Source organism: Anabrus simplex, chromosome X (assembly GCF_040414725.1).
Source record: "Anabrus simplex isolate iqAnaSimp1 chromosome X, ASM4041472v1, whole genome shotgun sequence".
NCBI classification, from domain to species: Eukaryota; Metazoa; Arthropoda; class Insecta; order Orthoptera; family Tettigoniidae; genus Anabrus; species Anabrus simplex.
Window position 1 is genome coordinate 189,486,220 of NC_090279.1, and position 15,950 is coordinate 189,502,169.

At 39.0% G+C, this 15,950-nt stretch overlaps 1 protein-coding gene across 1 annotated transcript in view; it reads left to right on the plus strand.

Annotated features, from left to right (window-relative positions):
• Positions 1-15,950, plus strand: part of LOC136886384 (phenoloxidase 1) — a 104,416-nt gene that overhangs the window by 14,325 nt on the left and 74,141 nt on the right. Inside the window, exons 3-5 of the mRNA XM_068230714.1 lie at positions 1,483-1,681; positions 13,200-13,426; positions 14,876-15,075. Coding sequence (XP_068086815.1) covers positions 1,483-1,681; positions 13,200-13,426; positions 14,876-15,075 — 626 coding nt within the window. The remainder of the gene's footprint in view (positions 1-1,482; positions 1,682-13,199; positions 13,427-14,875; positions 15,076-15,950) is intronic.

Consider the following 15,950-nt stretch of genomic DNA (forward strand, 5'->3'; position numbering starts at 1 on the left):
TCAGAGGGAAAACATGGAAGAGATCCAACCTTTCGAAAAATGAAGGTATCAGCCAGAGAAAGGCAAGGGCCACGAAGGATGTGAAAATGAAAGACTCCCTAGGCCTTGAGTGCTCTAATACTGTCGGGGTAGGAAAAGAACAAGGGTTGACCAAGGGAGGTCGGATAGGATAGGTGAAAGTGAGGAGCCTTGCTCAGGACTCAGCTCAGGGCCCTACAGTCACCAACCCTTGGTCCCAAGTTGATATCGCCTGGGGCCCCTTTTAGTCATCTCTTACAACAGGCAAGGGACAGGGGATACCGTGGGTGTTATTCTACCACCCCCACCTACAGGGGTAAGATAGGAGAGGAATATTTATTTGTATGTCTTTAAGCAGAATATGAATGGCTTGTCAATTTTTCTAATCTTTTTTTTGGTCTATGTAGTTAGAATTTCACCTAAGCACTTGAATTTCTGACTGACTGACTGACTGACTGACTGACTGACTGACTATTAACTTACGTACAGTATATAAATTAATAATTACATTACATTATAAAATATAATATGAGAATTATGAAATTAACCATTAGTAGAAAATACCACACATGTGACCCGTTGGGCGGAAAGGGACCCAAAGTTGGCAATGGAAATTTTACAGCAGAACTGAACAAATGTGTCTGGAGTATAAAAATTATGTTTGCCAAGCTTGATAGCTACAGTCGCTTTAGGCCACTATCCAGCATTCGGGAGATAGTGGGTTTGAATCCCACTGTCGGCAGCCTGAAGGTGGTTTTCCGTGGTTTTCCATTTTCACACCAGTCAAATGCTGGGACTGTACCTTAATTAAGGCCACGGCTGCTTCCTTCCCACTCCTAGACTTTCCCTATTCTATCGTTGCTTAAGACCTATCTGTATTCAAGCAACATTAAGCCAATTGTAAAAAAAAAAAAAAAAAAAAAAAAGATTAATCCTTAAATAAAGGTATTTTCATAAGACGATGGACAATAAAATTGCAAGAAACGAGAATATGAACACACTAAGTGATTAATTTTTATTTGTCAATTCTCATTGTATTATGACAATACCAAAGATAATTGAAGTCAGATTTTTAATGAATTTTAAAATATTTTTATATGTGTATGTGTACTGTTCATAAGTTTTTATGTTTAATGTAATGTTTAGCTGAAGATGGTCCAAAAAGGACCAAAACTAGTCCTAATATAATAAAATAGGGGTTTTAACATAATTTATAGTGTTGATTAGGTGGAACATCCCTATAAGGTCTGTTATTGAAATTAGGAAATTATCAACACGGAACGTGAAGATTATACATTACAATTTAGGTCCTTTCCATGCAATGGGTCGTATATTATTAGTAGTGTAGAATTGTAGATGCCTGCAGTTATTATCTGTATTTGTTTTATGATTGTATTATTAATAATAATAACACCATCGTAACATTTTGTTTCGGTGTTAATCTCTTGTTAATTCTCTGTTTAGAGCGATCGTTACAAGGAACTAAACACCAAGAGCTCTATCGAGTTTAGATTTGGTGGAGAAACTGCAGAGAGGATCCCAGTGAAATCAATTGGTAATCCTGGACTGGCACTGCCAGAGACTCTCGGGAAGGATGAGAAGTTCTCTGTTTTTATACCGCTGCATAGAGAGATGGCAACACAGGTTATAGAGTTTCTCTTAGGTTAGTTCCACTTCATTCATTTTACAGTGAATTTTTTATGACTTCAAGAATTACTTGGACATTTGTTGCTGTTTGTTTTCTGATGTCCTAGATGTTTGGTGGTGGTGGGGATTATCGTTCTAAGAGGAAGTACAAAGGCTATTTTTAAATTAATCACCAATTGTTCATATCTTTTAAACTATTGCATATTTGTTTTTTTGCCCCTGAGCGCTGACTGGCGGTATTTCTTGTGCGCACAAGCACATGCTTGTTGCTATGTTGGTACTGTGTTGTTGCTTCATAGTGTGCAGTGGAACACACTAAGGCGATCGAGCAGCCTGCTGCATGTGGGATATGGCCAGTTATCCTGTTCTGTTATCGCCAGAGCTTAGAAGTTTACTGCCCCAATGCTGTGAGCGATGGAAAAGTCTGCAAGTGAGTAAGGTTATTCAAGGATAGTCGGGAGAATGTTCATGATGACCCACGTTCTGGTTGGCCACCTCTGATCAGCGACAATATTGTGCGTGAAGTCGATCATGGCTCTAAAGTGATCTCTATCTTAAACCTCGATATCAAGAGAAATGAATTTCCTTTTATGGGTCCGTATTGAACTTTGATTAAACCAAATTAAAAATAATAAGTGAGTTAATTCCACCTTTTCAATACAAATTAAATGGTGTGTATTAAATAAACATTAAATAGGACTAGTTTTGGCCTATTTAAAGGTCATCTTCAGCCATATCGCGTGTAGAACAAAGTATTTATAACACAGTGGTTTTAAAGATGATCTTAAAACATAGAAGTTTGTCCTATTGAATTTTTCAACTCACATTTTAACTAAGGCAATACTTAACATATATACTGAATTCTACATCTCATCAAGGTTATAAATGATTTTAACTGTATCTACGCTTCGTGGTGATATGAAGAATATCAAACGACTTCTTCTCCTGTGCTACAACAACATTATGAATATATGCCCAGTTCCACATCTCGTCAAGACTGTGAATTTTTATTTTTATTTATGCTCTTGAATACTACGAAGAATATAAAAGACTTCTTCTTCTCATATATTCCTACAGCTAAGTGAACTGATTTCTTACAACAAAAGTGTTTTCATTAAATTCTAAAAACAATTTTTCGTAGTGTCAAATTTCTATGATTTAACACTAGGTTTACCAAACACTCTTTCTACCTACTTTTACCGAAGCGGTCATTTTGACCGATAGTGGCTCGTATTCGTTTCCTGAGGATATTGGTGCCAGAAAAAGGTTCGAATTGAGTATTAAAAAAATCATAGACCATAATTTAATTATTATCATGCATGATTTGTAAACACTATTATGAATAAATAAATAAATAAATAAATAAATAAAGAAATAAGTACACTAGTAAGGCAGAATGTTATTCTTACACACTTTAGCTTACATTATATACATATCTACATGAATGTCACTTTCTGCTTTTAAACTTATTTGTCGCACTGTACACACACACACTTTGCTTGGTCACCTTTGAAGTGAACCACAGACCAGTTTTCTACAGTTTGCATACCTTTCAATTGTCTTGTTCCCATTACACACTTCTTCACTGATTGGTAAAAAACTCAGCAAGACGCAATAATTCGTGTTCACTTAGGGTCCGATCGGTGGGTCGCGTTTCATCTTTTCCAAGATAGGGAAAACCGTTTACAACATGGTAGGCTTCCACATCGACAGCCAGCTAAAATTTAATACCAAACTTTTCTGGTTTATTGGCCATATACTGCATAAATGGGCATCTAGCTTTCGTTGGAAAGAGTTGTTCATCCACGGTAATGTTCTCACTTGGTCTGAAGCAAATAGTACAATTAGATATAAATTTGTCCCGCTCAACAGATACAAGTACCAATCTATCAATTTTCAGATGGTCCCTGCTGGTAGATTTTTCATCAAATACAAGAAATCTCATGATATCCAGGAAACGGTTCCGTGCCACAGTTCGGGAGAAAATTCCAGGACCCCACTTCTGTGACCACAGATTGAGAACGTTCGTGTCAGCTCCATAAGTTCCGCGTTCGTATAAAATACCAATGACAGCGTCCAGTTCTTCCAAAGAAAGTGTCCGTTCAGGATTGTTCAGAACCTCGCAGGCTCCAACCTCATTATATCATTCGATGTCGCGCAGCTCGGATTCGTCAATAAAAAGACGACAAGCTGTAGCGGAACAAGTTCCTTCAATGTAGCGTTTTGCGTGTCACGTGGGACCTCGGACTTCCCTCAGTACATTTTACTGTCCTCGATGGCCTGACAGGCTTTGTATATCAACAAGAGTCTGCACTGTTCCATCCAAAGCGACTTCTTCCTCGCCGACCGTCATATGCTAACCACGCCCATATGTTGACATACCACAGCATATGTTCGGCCTTCTGTAGTTGATATCGTGCTCCTTGCCAGTAAGTTCATTATCTTCCTTAGTGTTTCCTTCACCTGTAAAATATAATACCAAACTTACTTACACTGTGCACAGAATTACGTAAATACAAAATGACTAACTTCAAATAGGTTTACCTTTGTCATAAGCTGCTTTGCTAGTGTGCGTGTGTCGCCATTTGCCGGATAGTTCCCTAACCTTTGAGGTGGAAGGCTGCTGTGTGATTACATGTTCACATGGAATTTCTATAGGCTCGAAGCAACTAGAATTACTATCCGAACTATTTCTGTTTGTCAAGTTATACACGTCTTTGCAATTATCGAGGTATAAATCAGTCCCAGATTCATGGCATGATTGTGATGGGGAAATTATATGCTTATGCTTCAGAATTTCGTCATCCATTTGCAGACTACGCGAAAATATGTTTCTTCAGGGTAATTACAAACATTCGGGAAACCTAGTTTGAATGTTTGTAACGAGTGAACACGACAATTGGCTCCTCTTTACGATTGGACACCTTTCATTACTGAGCAAATACTGACTATACTTTCCTGTCGGTGTACTTGTATCATTGTTTGAACAGCTGTCCCATTGCAGCACTCTGTTGTAAATGAATGCCACAAAAGTCTGATCGGGTAGCTACTGCAATACCGGTCAAAATGACCGTCCGGTAAAAGTAGGTATATGACCTCTTAGCGCTAACTAGAAAGGAGTTACGGGATTTTGAAGCTATATGCCGAAAAGTACACTTAATATCAATAAAAGCCACCGAAGGGTTTGTATGTTATAACCGTATAACGAGAAATACAGAGAAAACAAAAATGAAAACTGTCATTTTGACCGCTGCGGTAAACCTAGTGTTAAGACCATCTTTAAAACCACTGTGTTTCAAATACTTTGTTCTAAACGCGATATGGCTGAAGATGACCTTTAAATAGGCCGAAACTAGTCCCATTTAATGTTTATTTAATAAACACTATTTAATTTGTATTGAAAAGGTGGAATTAACTCACTTATTATTTTTCATTTGGTTAAACCTTGATGCCACTGATAAATAGGGCTCATATCTTAATGATCTAAAAACTGGAAACATGCCTTCACTTAGACCTAGATATAGCAAAATAAAACATACTTGGAAATAGCAAACTTTCTGCAGTTCAACTTTTCTGACACAATCTATTAGAGGACTGACCTTAAAACATGCAGAATGTGAAGTGACAGAGAGGATGTTATGAACCATCTGCCTGTATGAAGTGCGCTGTCATCCACGACTTCCGGGGTTGCTTTTGTACGTGACCGGTAATTAATTTACACCCGAGAAACAGCTAGACTTTGCCGATTTTCCAGTCTTTAGAAGTTTTAGTTTGTCGGTTCCCGTCATATTAGCTCCCAGCATCACCGTAACCCTTTCTGTACTGTTGCACAAAATTCCTGTTAAAGAGTATTTTTTTGCTTTAAGGGAGGAAATGTTTGCTTCAATAAATCGAGAAATTTGTGTAACCGAATTTTGAGTAATAGAGAAATAAATACACGTGAAGAATAGGACAAACAGCTGGGAAAGTTAAGTTATTTCGAGATACTGAAAATGCAAGTAATGGAGGTTCAAGATGTCGAGGTTCGACTGTATTTTGACCACCCCTGCAAGGATTTCCCTTTTGTGAACTTCTATGAATAGAATAGGAATGTTGCTTGTTTACAGCTTTCCTTCCAAGAATTTGTACCGTAATATATTGCCCAATTGTTGCCACTGAAAGGTGTCAGTCAGTCTCCTAGCCATGGCTCCGTGCATAATAAAGGTCAGTGAAAGCAATGCTATTGCTGAGTTAATTAAAAGTGATTCGGAGGACAGTGATGGTGGTTATGAGAATACTGAAGAAGAGATTTTAAGTGAATGTGACTCTTCATCTGATACAAATGATTGTGAAATCGTAGCTAAAGCCCAGTGTGCGAAAGCTATTCATAGTGACTGGGTGTGTGTTAGTAATCGCTTTATCAGGTGCATGCATAAGTCTTTTCCGGTTTCAGTAAGAGATGGCGCCAGCGAACAGTACGCAGCATATAAATTTGACACATACGTCAGTTTGTTCGGCTGATATTAACCAACCAACACACACAAGTTGAGTGGCCAAACACTAGCGTCTGAGTTGTATCGTTCAGTGATCATGTTGATGTTTGTGTCTGAAAAAGAACATTTGCGGCACGCATTGCTTTTCTTATTCAATCAAAAGAAAAAGGCCGTCGGAAGTCATTGTTTGCTGGTAGAAACATATGGTGAACATGCTCCATTGATTAGAACATGTGGGACATGGTTTCAACAATTTAAATGGACGGTGTTATGCATCAACCGGCTAAGCGACAATTTTCCAAAAACGGAATACTGGCACCATCTACCGCCTAAGGGATCGAACTAGCTGCTCGAATACTCACGGAGCTCTGTTTGAATTTAAACAGATGTAACGGAAGAAAAACGTAAGCGCCACTATCATAATGCGGGGTTACAAGTTATGCATCAACCGTCTATGCGCCTTATTGAAAGGTCTGATTCGGCAAGTGGTATATGGCGTTTTGTAACATCCGGCTAAACGACATCTCACACAGTTTTACTCTCCCGATTAGTAGCCTATGTTGGAAACACTGTTTGTTTATTAAGAATTGGCGGACTGTCTCTAGAATTGTTGTGGTGTGGTGTGCTCGTCACTCTTAATCTCGCATGATGACAACGAGAACGCAAAAAATACTTGCGTTATTGTCCGTGGAACAGTCGGAGGAGATTGAAAGTAGAACTGAAAGGGACATGTCCTGTATATCACAGGTATGAAGTACTAGTTACTGTTATACAGTGCATTATCATGAGTGCTTGGTAGTTTTTACTGGATATAAGTGTACAGTTGCCTGTTTTGATTTATGTAACTTAATTTCACAAAGCAGTTTAGTAATACGTACAGCATGATCATAAGCTTTCATTAAATTAGTAATTAATTAAGTCGCCCGCTAAGGCCTTGAAGTAGATGCGTTAGCACAGGTGGTAATGGTGTGCCTGGAAGGATGTGGGTTCGATTCCTCATCAGTTAGTCAGCATGTCTTTTTCTGCTATTTGTATTACGACTTCATCATTTATTTGCTCTTTTCCTCGAAGGATGGGTTATGGGGCGAGTGAGTCGTTTTCAACTGATATTGTGGTCTTCTCCCTCGAGTATGTGTAAATTTAATCATTTGCTTTGATATACGCGTTCACGTTGCAGAATATTAGACGATTAGATTATTAGAATTCTTTATATCTTACGTAAAGCCTTGGGGAAGTAACGTATTATGTTGTTGCAGGTAGCAACAAGCCGCATGGCTGGAGAAAACGAGGATACTCTGTCGCCTGCAGCAAGCTGCGCTGTAGAAAGAAGCCAATGGGAATCATTTTCAAGTGACCCTGCTGAACTTACCCCTCTGTTACCTGCTGCATACGATAATTGCGATATTTTATTCCAGTGTGGTGAGGATGTACTCGCACCTACATCAAAAAATGACTTTTTCAGTGTGCAAGATACCGAAAATTCTCACACGTATGATCCAAATTTACGAAACAACGATAATGATTCAGTACAGGAAAGTAATGTAACAGACCAACATGCCACCGTAGAGAACTGTCAAGCCACGTCTGAAGTGAGGTTTAGTAATAATAATAATTGGTTTCGGAAATCGTCAACTCTGTTAATAATGTGAAAGCTGGAAATGAAAGTGTCAACGATTCCATATCGATCGCTGATTCGCCTTCATTAAATTCAGGAAATTTGATCACAGCCCGTATATCTGAAGGGAGACCAAGAAGGGGACGAAAAAGAAAAGTATCTGATCAGAGCAGGGACGACAGAAAAAAGAAATGCCAGCCAAACGAGTCATATGTTAGCCAACGTGGGAAGGTTGTCGATGCTAAAGAATTTCGAGACTTCCATTGCCAGGATAAATGCCATGAAAAAGTAGGTGTAGAAGAAAGAAGGAAGGAATTCAATAATTTCTGGAGTTTGGAGTCTTACGAAGCTAAGGTTTTGTTCATTTCTAGCAAAGTATCCATGGTCGAGGTAAAGAGAAAGAGAGTCAAGGGAACAAGCAGAAGAACCTGCACTAGAATTTACACTTTGGCGGGTGTGCGAGTGTGCAAACGAATTTTTACTCAAACTCTTAGAATATCTGGGGACAGGATCGATGCATATATGAAAAAAAAAAAAACAAGAAATTTTGAAGTGATTAAAGATGGTAGGGGGAAATCTAACACAGTAAATAGATTACACGAAGGTAAGGTGGCCGAAGTAATCAGCCACATAAACCAATTCCCTAGGTATAAGTCACAATATTGCAGGGCAGAGACTAGTAGTGACTTCCTCCCATCACATGTCACTATTCCGGTCATGTACGGCCTGTACAGAAACGAATATTCGGAGCCTGTGTCAATGTCCTCCTACAAGAAAATATTTTATACTAAATTCAATCTGAGGCGCAAAGCACTTAAGAAAGACACCTGCAGTGTTTGCGATTCTCTGAATGCTCAACTGAAAGGTCATGAGGATTCGCTTGACCTAAGGCAACAACTGGAGATCCATCAAGAGCTAGCGGAAAGGGCGCGTTCCGAAATGAAGAATGATATGAAGCGTGCTGCTAGATCGAAGATTTAGCGGTTCTGACATTCGACCTCCAGCGGACTCTACCTTTGCCAAAAATCTCCACTAATATAGTATTCTACAAACGCGTATTGTGGCTGTACAACTGTGGAGTTCATGATGGAGGGTCAAATAAAGGCTACTGCCATGTCTGGGTAGAAGGGCAAGCTGGCCGTGGAGCACAAGAGATAGGGTCTTGTCTCAGACAACATCTCATGGAAAATTTAGACGAGGGAAAGAAACATCTAATATTGTGGTCAGATTCTTGTGGGGGACAGAACAGGAACATAAAGCTTGTTCTTATGTTGAAGAGTATCCTGGCTTCACATCCAACATTAGAAACCATTCGAATGAAATTTCTAATACCTGGGCACAGTTTCTTGCCCAATGATGATGACTTCGGAGACATAGAGTGCTCCTTAAAGTTTCAGCAGCGGCTGTACACTCCTGATGATTACATACAAGTCATGAAGCAATGCCGTAGAAAAAACAAATTTATAGTAAAAGAGATGAAGAAAGAAGACTTCGTGGGATCTGCTTGTTTAGAAAAGAAGGTAATGAACAGGAAGAAAGACGTTGAAGGTAAGACTGTCAGTTGGCTGAAAACCAGGGAAATTGAAATCGAAAAGAAAAAACCATATTCACTTATTTTGAAAACGTCCTTCAATAGCAGTGAAGGTCAGGAAATTTGGTTGAAAAGAAAAAGCTCATCACGTCTGAGTGATCACGACGTATTTCGGGATGACGGTCTAGAACTTCTATGGCCTAATGGGAAGCCAATATCAGAACCCAAACTGAAAGACTTGAAGAGTATCATGCATCTCATTCCAAGTGACTGTAGAGGTTTCTATGAAAAACTGTATTCAAATGGCGGAACATATGACGATATAGATGGTTTTGACGAAAAACTTGATTTTACACTGCAAACTGAGAGTGAGTGAGAAATGAAAATGAAAAACTAATGTATGTGATTCAAATGTGTCCTTTGTATTTCTGTAACTAGATTTATATTTTGTTACCTAGTAACCTAGTAAACACTTTCTACTATTCACATAGTCCTATTAATGCATGTTTCTGTAAAATTCTGATATAATAAAATAGTAATAGGTATTGAAAATCCAATATTTTATTGCTGCTTCTTTTATATTTTGCTTTAAACTGTAACCTAGTAAACACTTTCCACTATTCACATAGTCCTATTAATGTATGTTTTTGTAAAATTCTTATACAATACAATAGTAATAGGTATTGAAAATCCAATATTTTATTGCTGGTTCTTGGTTATTAACAACAAAATCTCACATAGTGGCGCTTAACTTGTTGTTGCATAACTACAAGTTCCGTAACCCTGAGCATCACAACGTTAACCGCCGCAGTTTGGTGCTTAGCCGCTTGATGCATATCTTCGACCCGTAAACTGCAAATACGGCTAAGTTAAATTTTAGGAAAACAAAGAAAATATTGCTCTGAATGAATTTTCGTGTGAATATTAGCATTACGTGCACTTCATTACGTACCTGTACCAAATATTGATTTATTTTGTCTAAAATATCTCTTCTAAGATGGTTTTAAATGTGAAAACTTTTGAACGCGTTTTGCTCAAAACTAAGATTTGACGCTTAGCCGGTTGATGCATAACACCGTCCAAATGTGGTGATTTCAATGTGAAAGACAATGCTTTGTGTCTGGTGGAACCAGAGCAGTATTGTGTATTATGAACTTTTGAAGCCTGGCGAAACTGTTAATGCACAACGCTATCGCCAACAAATGATTAATTTAAATCACGCATTGATTGAAAGACGACGGGAATGGACCACAAGACATGGCAAAGTGATTTTGTTTCATGACAATGCGCCGTCTCACACCTTGAAATCGCTTGGATGGGACGTCCTTCCGCACCCGCCGTCCTGCCCCGACCTGGCGCCTTCTGACTATCACCTCTTTGCATCAATGGGCCATGCGCTCACAGAACAGCACTTCAGCAATTTCGAGGAAGTTGGAAAATGGCTCGACGAGTGGTTTGTCGCAAAAGACAGGCAGTTTTTCTGGCATGGTATTCATAACTTACCTGAAAGATGGGCGAAGTGAGTAGAAGCCGATGGACAATATTTTGAATGAACAAAAAAATGAACTCTCTTGAAAATTACGTGTTTTCTTTACCACAAAAAGTGGCAAAAACTTATGCATACATCTGGTATAGGTTCTCCAGGGGTGTTGGTAGAACTGAAAGACAAATGTTTAGATAATTCTGTATCAGAATTGCCTGTATTTTTGGAATATATGGACCTGTTGCTTCCCTGCATTGCATGGGAAACAAATATTTACACTACGGAACAATTATTGGACCCAGATAGGAAAGAACAGGCGACAGCAAGTGGTTTGACTCTAATGAGGATGAAATTAAGGTCTACTTTGCCCTCTGCATTCTGATATCCCAGGTTTGTACTGAGACCCCAAAAAGTGTGAAGTGCCTTTACATGTACCCAAATGTTTCAAGATTTACCACACATAATCTTCTTGTAGCACACAAGTATGAAGGATGAGTTTTCCACCTAATCAGTACTCTATTTTACAAAATGTTTAGAATTATTTACATTAAAACAGTACCGGTTTCAACCTGTAAATAGGTCATCAACAGCTGTTGGTGAACCTGCTAAATAGCGATTGTACATAATAAAACATTACTAAAAACTAATTAAACAAGAATAAGCTGATGATGACCTATTTACAGGTCAAAACTGGTACTGTTTTAATGTAAATAATTCTAAACATTTTGTAAAATAAAGTACTGATTAGGTGGAAAACTCATCCTTCATACTTGTGTGCTTAAATTATCAATACGGACAACGAAGCTGATAGATTGTAGTAATCTTCTGATATCGTGATTGGTTGAATACAATTATTTTGAATGCGTACTGACAACTGTTTGTGAAAATTCTGCTGTTCCAATTATGTCATTTATTTCATAGCGGTGCACAGTCATTCTGACCAGGTGACTTACTCGAGCTGAGGGCAATTTAATTCTGATTTCTAAGTGAGTGTGAGGGACCATTAATGTTGTGTACAAAAGCAAACACTTGTGCAAACACAAACTTATTTTTATTGATTCACCAGTTTACAAGTATTCTAACTAACCCCATTGCACTACAGCCCTGAAGGGCCTTGGCTATCAAGTGACCGCTGCTAAGCCTGAAGGCCTGCAGATTACGAGGTGTCACGTGGTCAGCACGACAAATCCTCTCGGCTGTTATTCTTGGCTTTCTAGACTGAGGCCTCTATCTCACCGTCAGATAGCTCCTCAATTCTAATTACTTAGTCTAAGTGGACCTCAAACCAACCCTCTAATCCAGAAAAAATCCCTGATCTGGCCAGGATTCGAACCCGGGGCCTCCGGGTAAGACGCAGGCATGCCAGCCCTACACCACAGGGCCAGCACTTACAAGTATTCATTCACTTTAAATTGCCCTGAAACCTAAGGTTGTTCTCGCTGGTGACCATTATTTACAAAATGATGCTTATTAGTGGGAATGAGTGTTGTCAGTTCCTGAATGTGCTTTAAGTCACAATAATATTCTTGTTGCCAGAACACAAATATTAAGGGAAGTTCTTCTGTACAATGTATAATGGGACATAGAATATGCCACAAGTATGCTGAAAGCAAAAACTACAGTGAGAGGGAGAAAGGGAATGGATCCTTCCGAGGTTACGCTTGCGCATGTAGAGGTGAAACCCGGCCAGACCACATTTTCAAATAGGGGATAACCTACCTGGCTGGAGTATGGTGTAGACAGGTCGGCGTATGGCAGTGTGTCGCAGCTCATCCTGCATGCTATTTTATACTGAAAATAGGTGTGACGTTATTGTCCAGCGCTGCACTCTGCCGTGTTGACTGTAGATGTAGGCGTGTGGCACTCAGTTCGATAAGGGCACCACAACAATTAAACCTGAGGTGATTCTGTTAACTAGTGTTTGGGACAGTGGGAGACATCTTGACATCCGAGTTAACCTGGGCATGGGGAGGAAAAGGTTAAAAGCAAGCTGTATATAGATTATGGAAATGATACAGAATCTTTAAGAATTTATAGAAGTGAAGTTTAATGAATGAAGAAAATGTTACTAAAATTAATACCACTGATATTAGTGAAAATGAGCACTGGAATATGAAACCTGATGGTCAAGAGAGGGGTTGGAGGTGGGGAATCTTCAACTCTCAGAGAGAGAGAGAAGTATGTGTGGTAACATATTATCTTGAAGTGTTAAACATTTAATTTGAATCTCTTGAATATTGTATGGTAATTTAATTTTTGTAATATAGTGTGATTTTCTTAATTTTTTGCTCAATAATAGGATGAAACGTAGGGGCAAGTTGTCTCAGTCTGTATGCAGGAAAGAGTTCAAGAATTTTTTGTTCCCTTTAGTCTTTTTCCGTTCCTTGAAATGTACATATTGACTGAGAACGAGGATGTTTTGTGCCCTTTCAGAAATGAAAAACATGGAAGACTTTTTGTCAGCAGCCGTTTATTTTCGAATAAACCTCAATCCAGAGCTGTTCAACTATGCATTGTCAGTCGCCATGCTGCACAAACCAGAAACTCAAGACAGTGATTTGTTGTCTCTCAACGAACTATTTCCTGAAAAGTTCCATGAGGGCAGTGTGGTATATCGTGCTCAAGCAGAGGTGGAAGTCATCAAGAATGTTGATGAGCGGGTAAGTAGTATTCTTTAGCCCTTCTAAATGGCTTTTTTTGTGGCATTAACAGGTCAGGGTGACCAGATGGCGTAAAGAGAAAAGAGAACAGGGTGCCCTAAAATGTTGGACATTACGAAATAAAAGCTAAAAACCACTCGTGTATATATATATATTTTTTTTGCTAGGGGCTTTACGTCGCACTGACACAGATAGGTCTTATGGCAACGATGGGATTGGAAAGGCCTAGGAGTTGGAAGGAAGCGGCCATGGCCTTAATTAAGGTACAGCCCCAGCATTTGCCTGGTGTGAAAATGGGAAACCACGGAAAACCATTTTCAGGGCTGCCGATAGTGGGATTCGAACCTACTATCTCCCGGATGCAAGCTCACAGCCGCTTGCCTCTACGCGCACGGCCAACTCGCCCGGTACTCGTATATTAATTTCATTTCATGTCATATTTAATTTCAAATTATGCATATTAAGTGTCATAACTTAAGAGCAGTGGCAGTTCGTGCATGAAGGGCTTTTGGGCACCGCCCTGCCACCTTTTCAAAAACATTTAACGTTATTTCACTCTGTAATTGATTACATAAAGAGATGGACAGATGTTTCACTTTATGTTGTAATGGACCAATGTAGCGAAGTCAAACTTACGTGGTGTGATATTCAATTATACAATATTATCTTTATTATTTCGGCTGTAAACATTTTGCCTTTCTATCTTCAAGAAAATGGCAAATTCTTTCAGACTGTGGCTGTTGTCCAGCAAGCACGATGTTTTCTCTTTAGTCGTGAGGCGCTCAGACTTTGGCAGCAGAGCCCTGAGTAGTCCCCAGACTTTGCAAGTGTGCGGGAGGAGCCTGGAACGACGATATGATCTTGTCAGGGGTAAGAAGAGTGCAGGCAGGTGTATGGTCTGTCCAGCAGAGCCCTCAGGGGGCTCCGAAGAGTTACCAAGTGTGTTGGGTGCGGTAGGAGTCTGGAACGACGATATGATCTTGTCAGGGGTAAGAAGAGTGCAGGCGGGTGTAAGCGCTGTACGCCGGAGCCCTCAGCAACTTTGCCAACCACTTTATGATGTACCTAGGACCCTCCCCCCACCCCACCACATCTTATATTAATTGTTGTTTGAGATTAATTCCAAAACATTTTACAAAACAATGACTTCCATTGTACTGACTATTTAAACAATTCAGGTCTATAAAGAAGCTAAAATAAAGATTCAAAATGTAACCATAACGTGACAGCACTATTTGTAGGGTGGTCAAATTGTTAAATCATGCTTTGAAATTTGAGCAAGGAGAAAGAAATTTGGGAGTGCACTGTTTATTTGTTTTCATGAATATAGTTATTATCACTTGTGATTGTGATCAGTGAAACAGTACAGTGCCATAGTAGTTGAATTGCATTAGCTGTTACTTAGAAATTACTTTATTTATTTATTTTATTTTTTTGATTGATTCTCAGGTACCCATTGACATTGAGCGTAATTTCACTGGAACGGATCTGGACGTGGAGCATCGCCTTGCGTACTTCCGAGAAGATATCGGAGCTAACCTTCATCATTGGCACTGGCATTTAGTGTACCCATTGGAACCCGAAATTGTGGCGAACAAGGATCGCCGAGGCGAACTCTTCTACTACATGCATCAGCAAATCATTGCCAGGTAAAGCAGCACAGTGCACGCTTCATTACTCTGCAGGTAATGAGGAGCTCGTCGTATTTTAAATTAGGAAATCTTTTTATCTTTAGTTTGCATACACAGTATTAGTTGCAAATGGAAGTCATCCTCAATCACCACTGATCTGCATTTAGGGCTGTTACCCAGGTAGCATAGTCTCCTCTTTCCTTAAATGATTTCAAAGAACTTCAAAATTTATCGAATCTCCTTTGATAAATTATTCTAATTCCTTATTCCTCTTCCTATAAATTATTATTTTTCTCAATTTGTCCTCCTGAATTTCAACTTTACCTTCATATTATAATCTTTTCTACTCTTAAAAACTCCACTTAAGCTTATTTGTCTACTAATCTCACTCCGCAGCATGTCGTAGCCACAAAGATGTACAGATGAAATGCTTTCCATTGTGTACACTATTTTATTTACAAATTATATACACGTATTACACACACCCGCACTAATAAACTGCCATCTTTAAACAAAATGCTACCAAGAAGAAGAAGAAGAAGACTGCAACACTTGCATGTCAACCAACTACCAACCCAACAAAGTTCACATACTTGACTTCAAACACTTGGCTAACCACTTCCACTACAAGTCTCGTTAAACAAACTCAACTCAATTCCCAAGACTGCCTCTTTATATACATTGCCTAGCCAGGCTTCTAGAAGAATATGACACAGCATGTTTTTTTTTCTCGTAATTTCGAGAGAGTCTCCAATAACCTATTTACAATGAAAGGAATTTTCTACACAATTCCAGTGGAAAGATGCGTTGTTCTGGACTATTACCATGTGTGTTGCACAACATTACACTGGATTTATACACCATATTTACAGGTAATAATAAATTATACACTA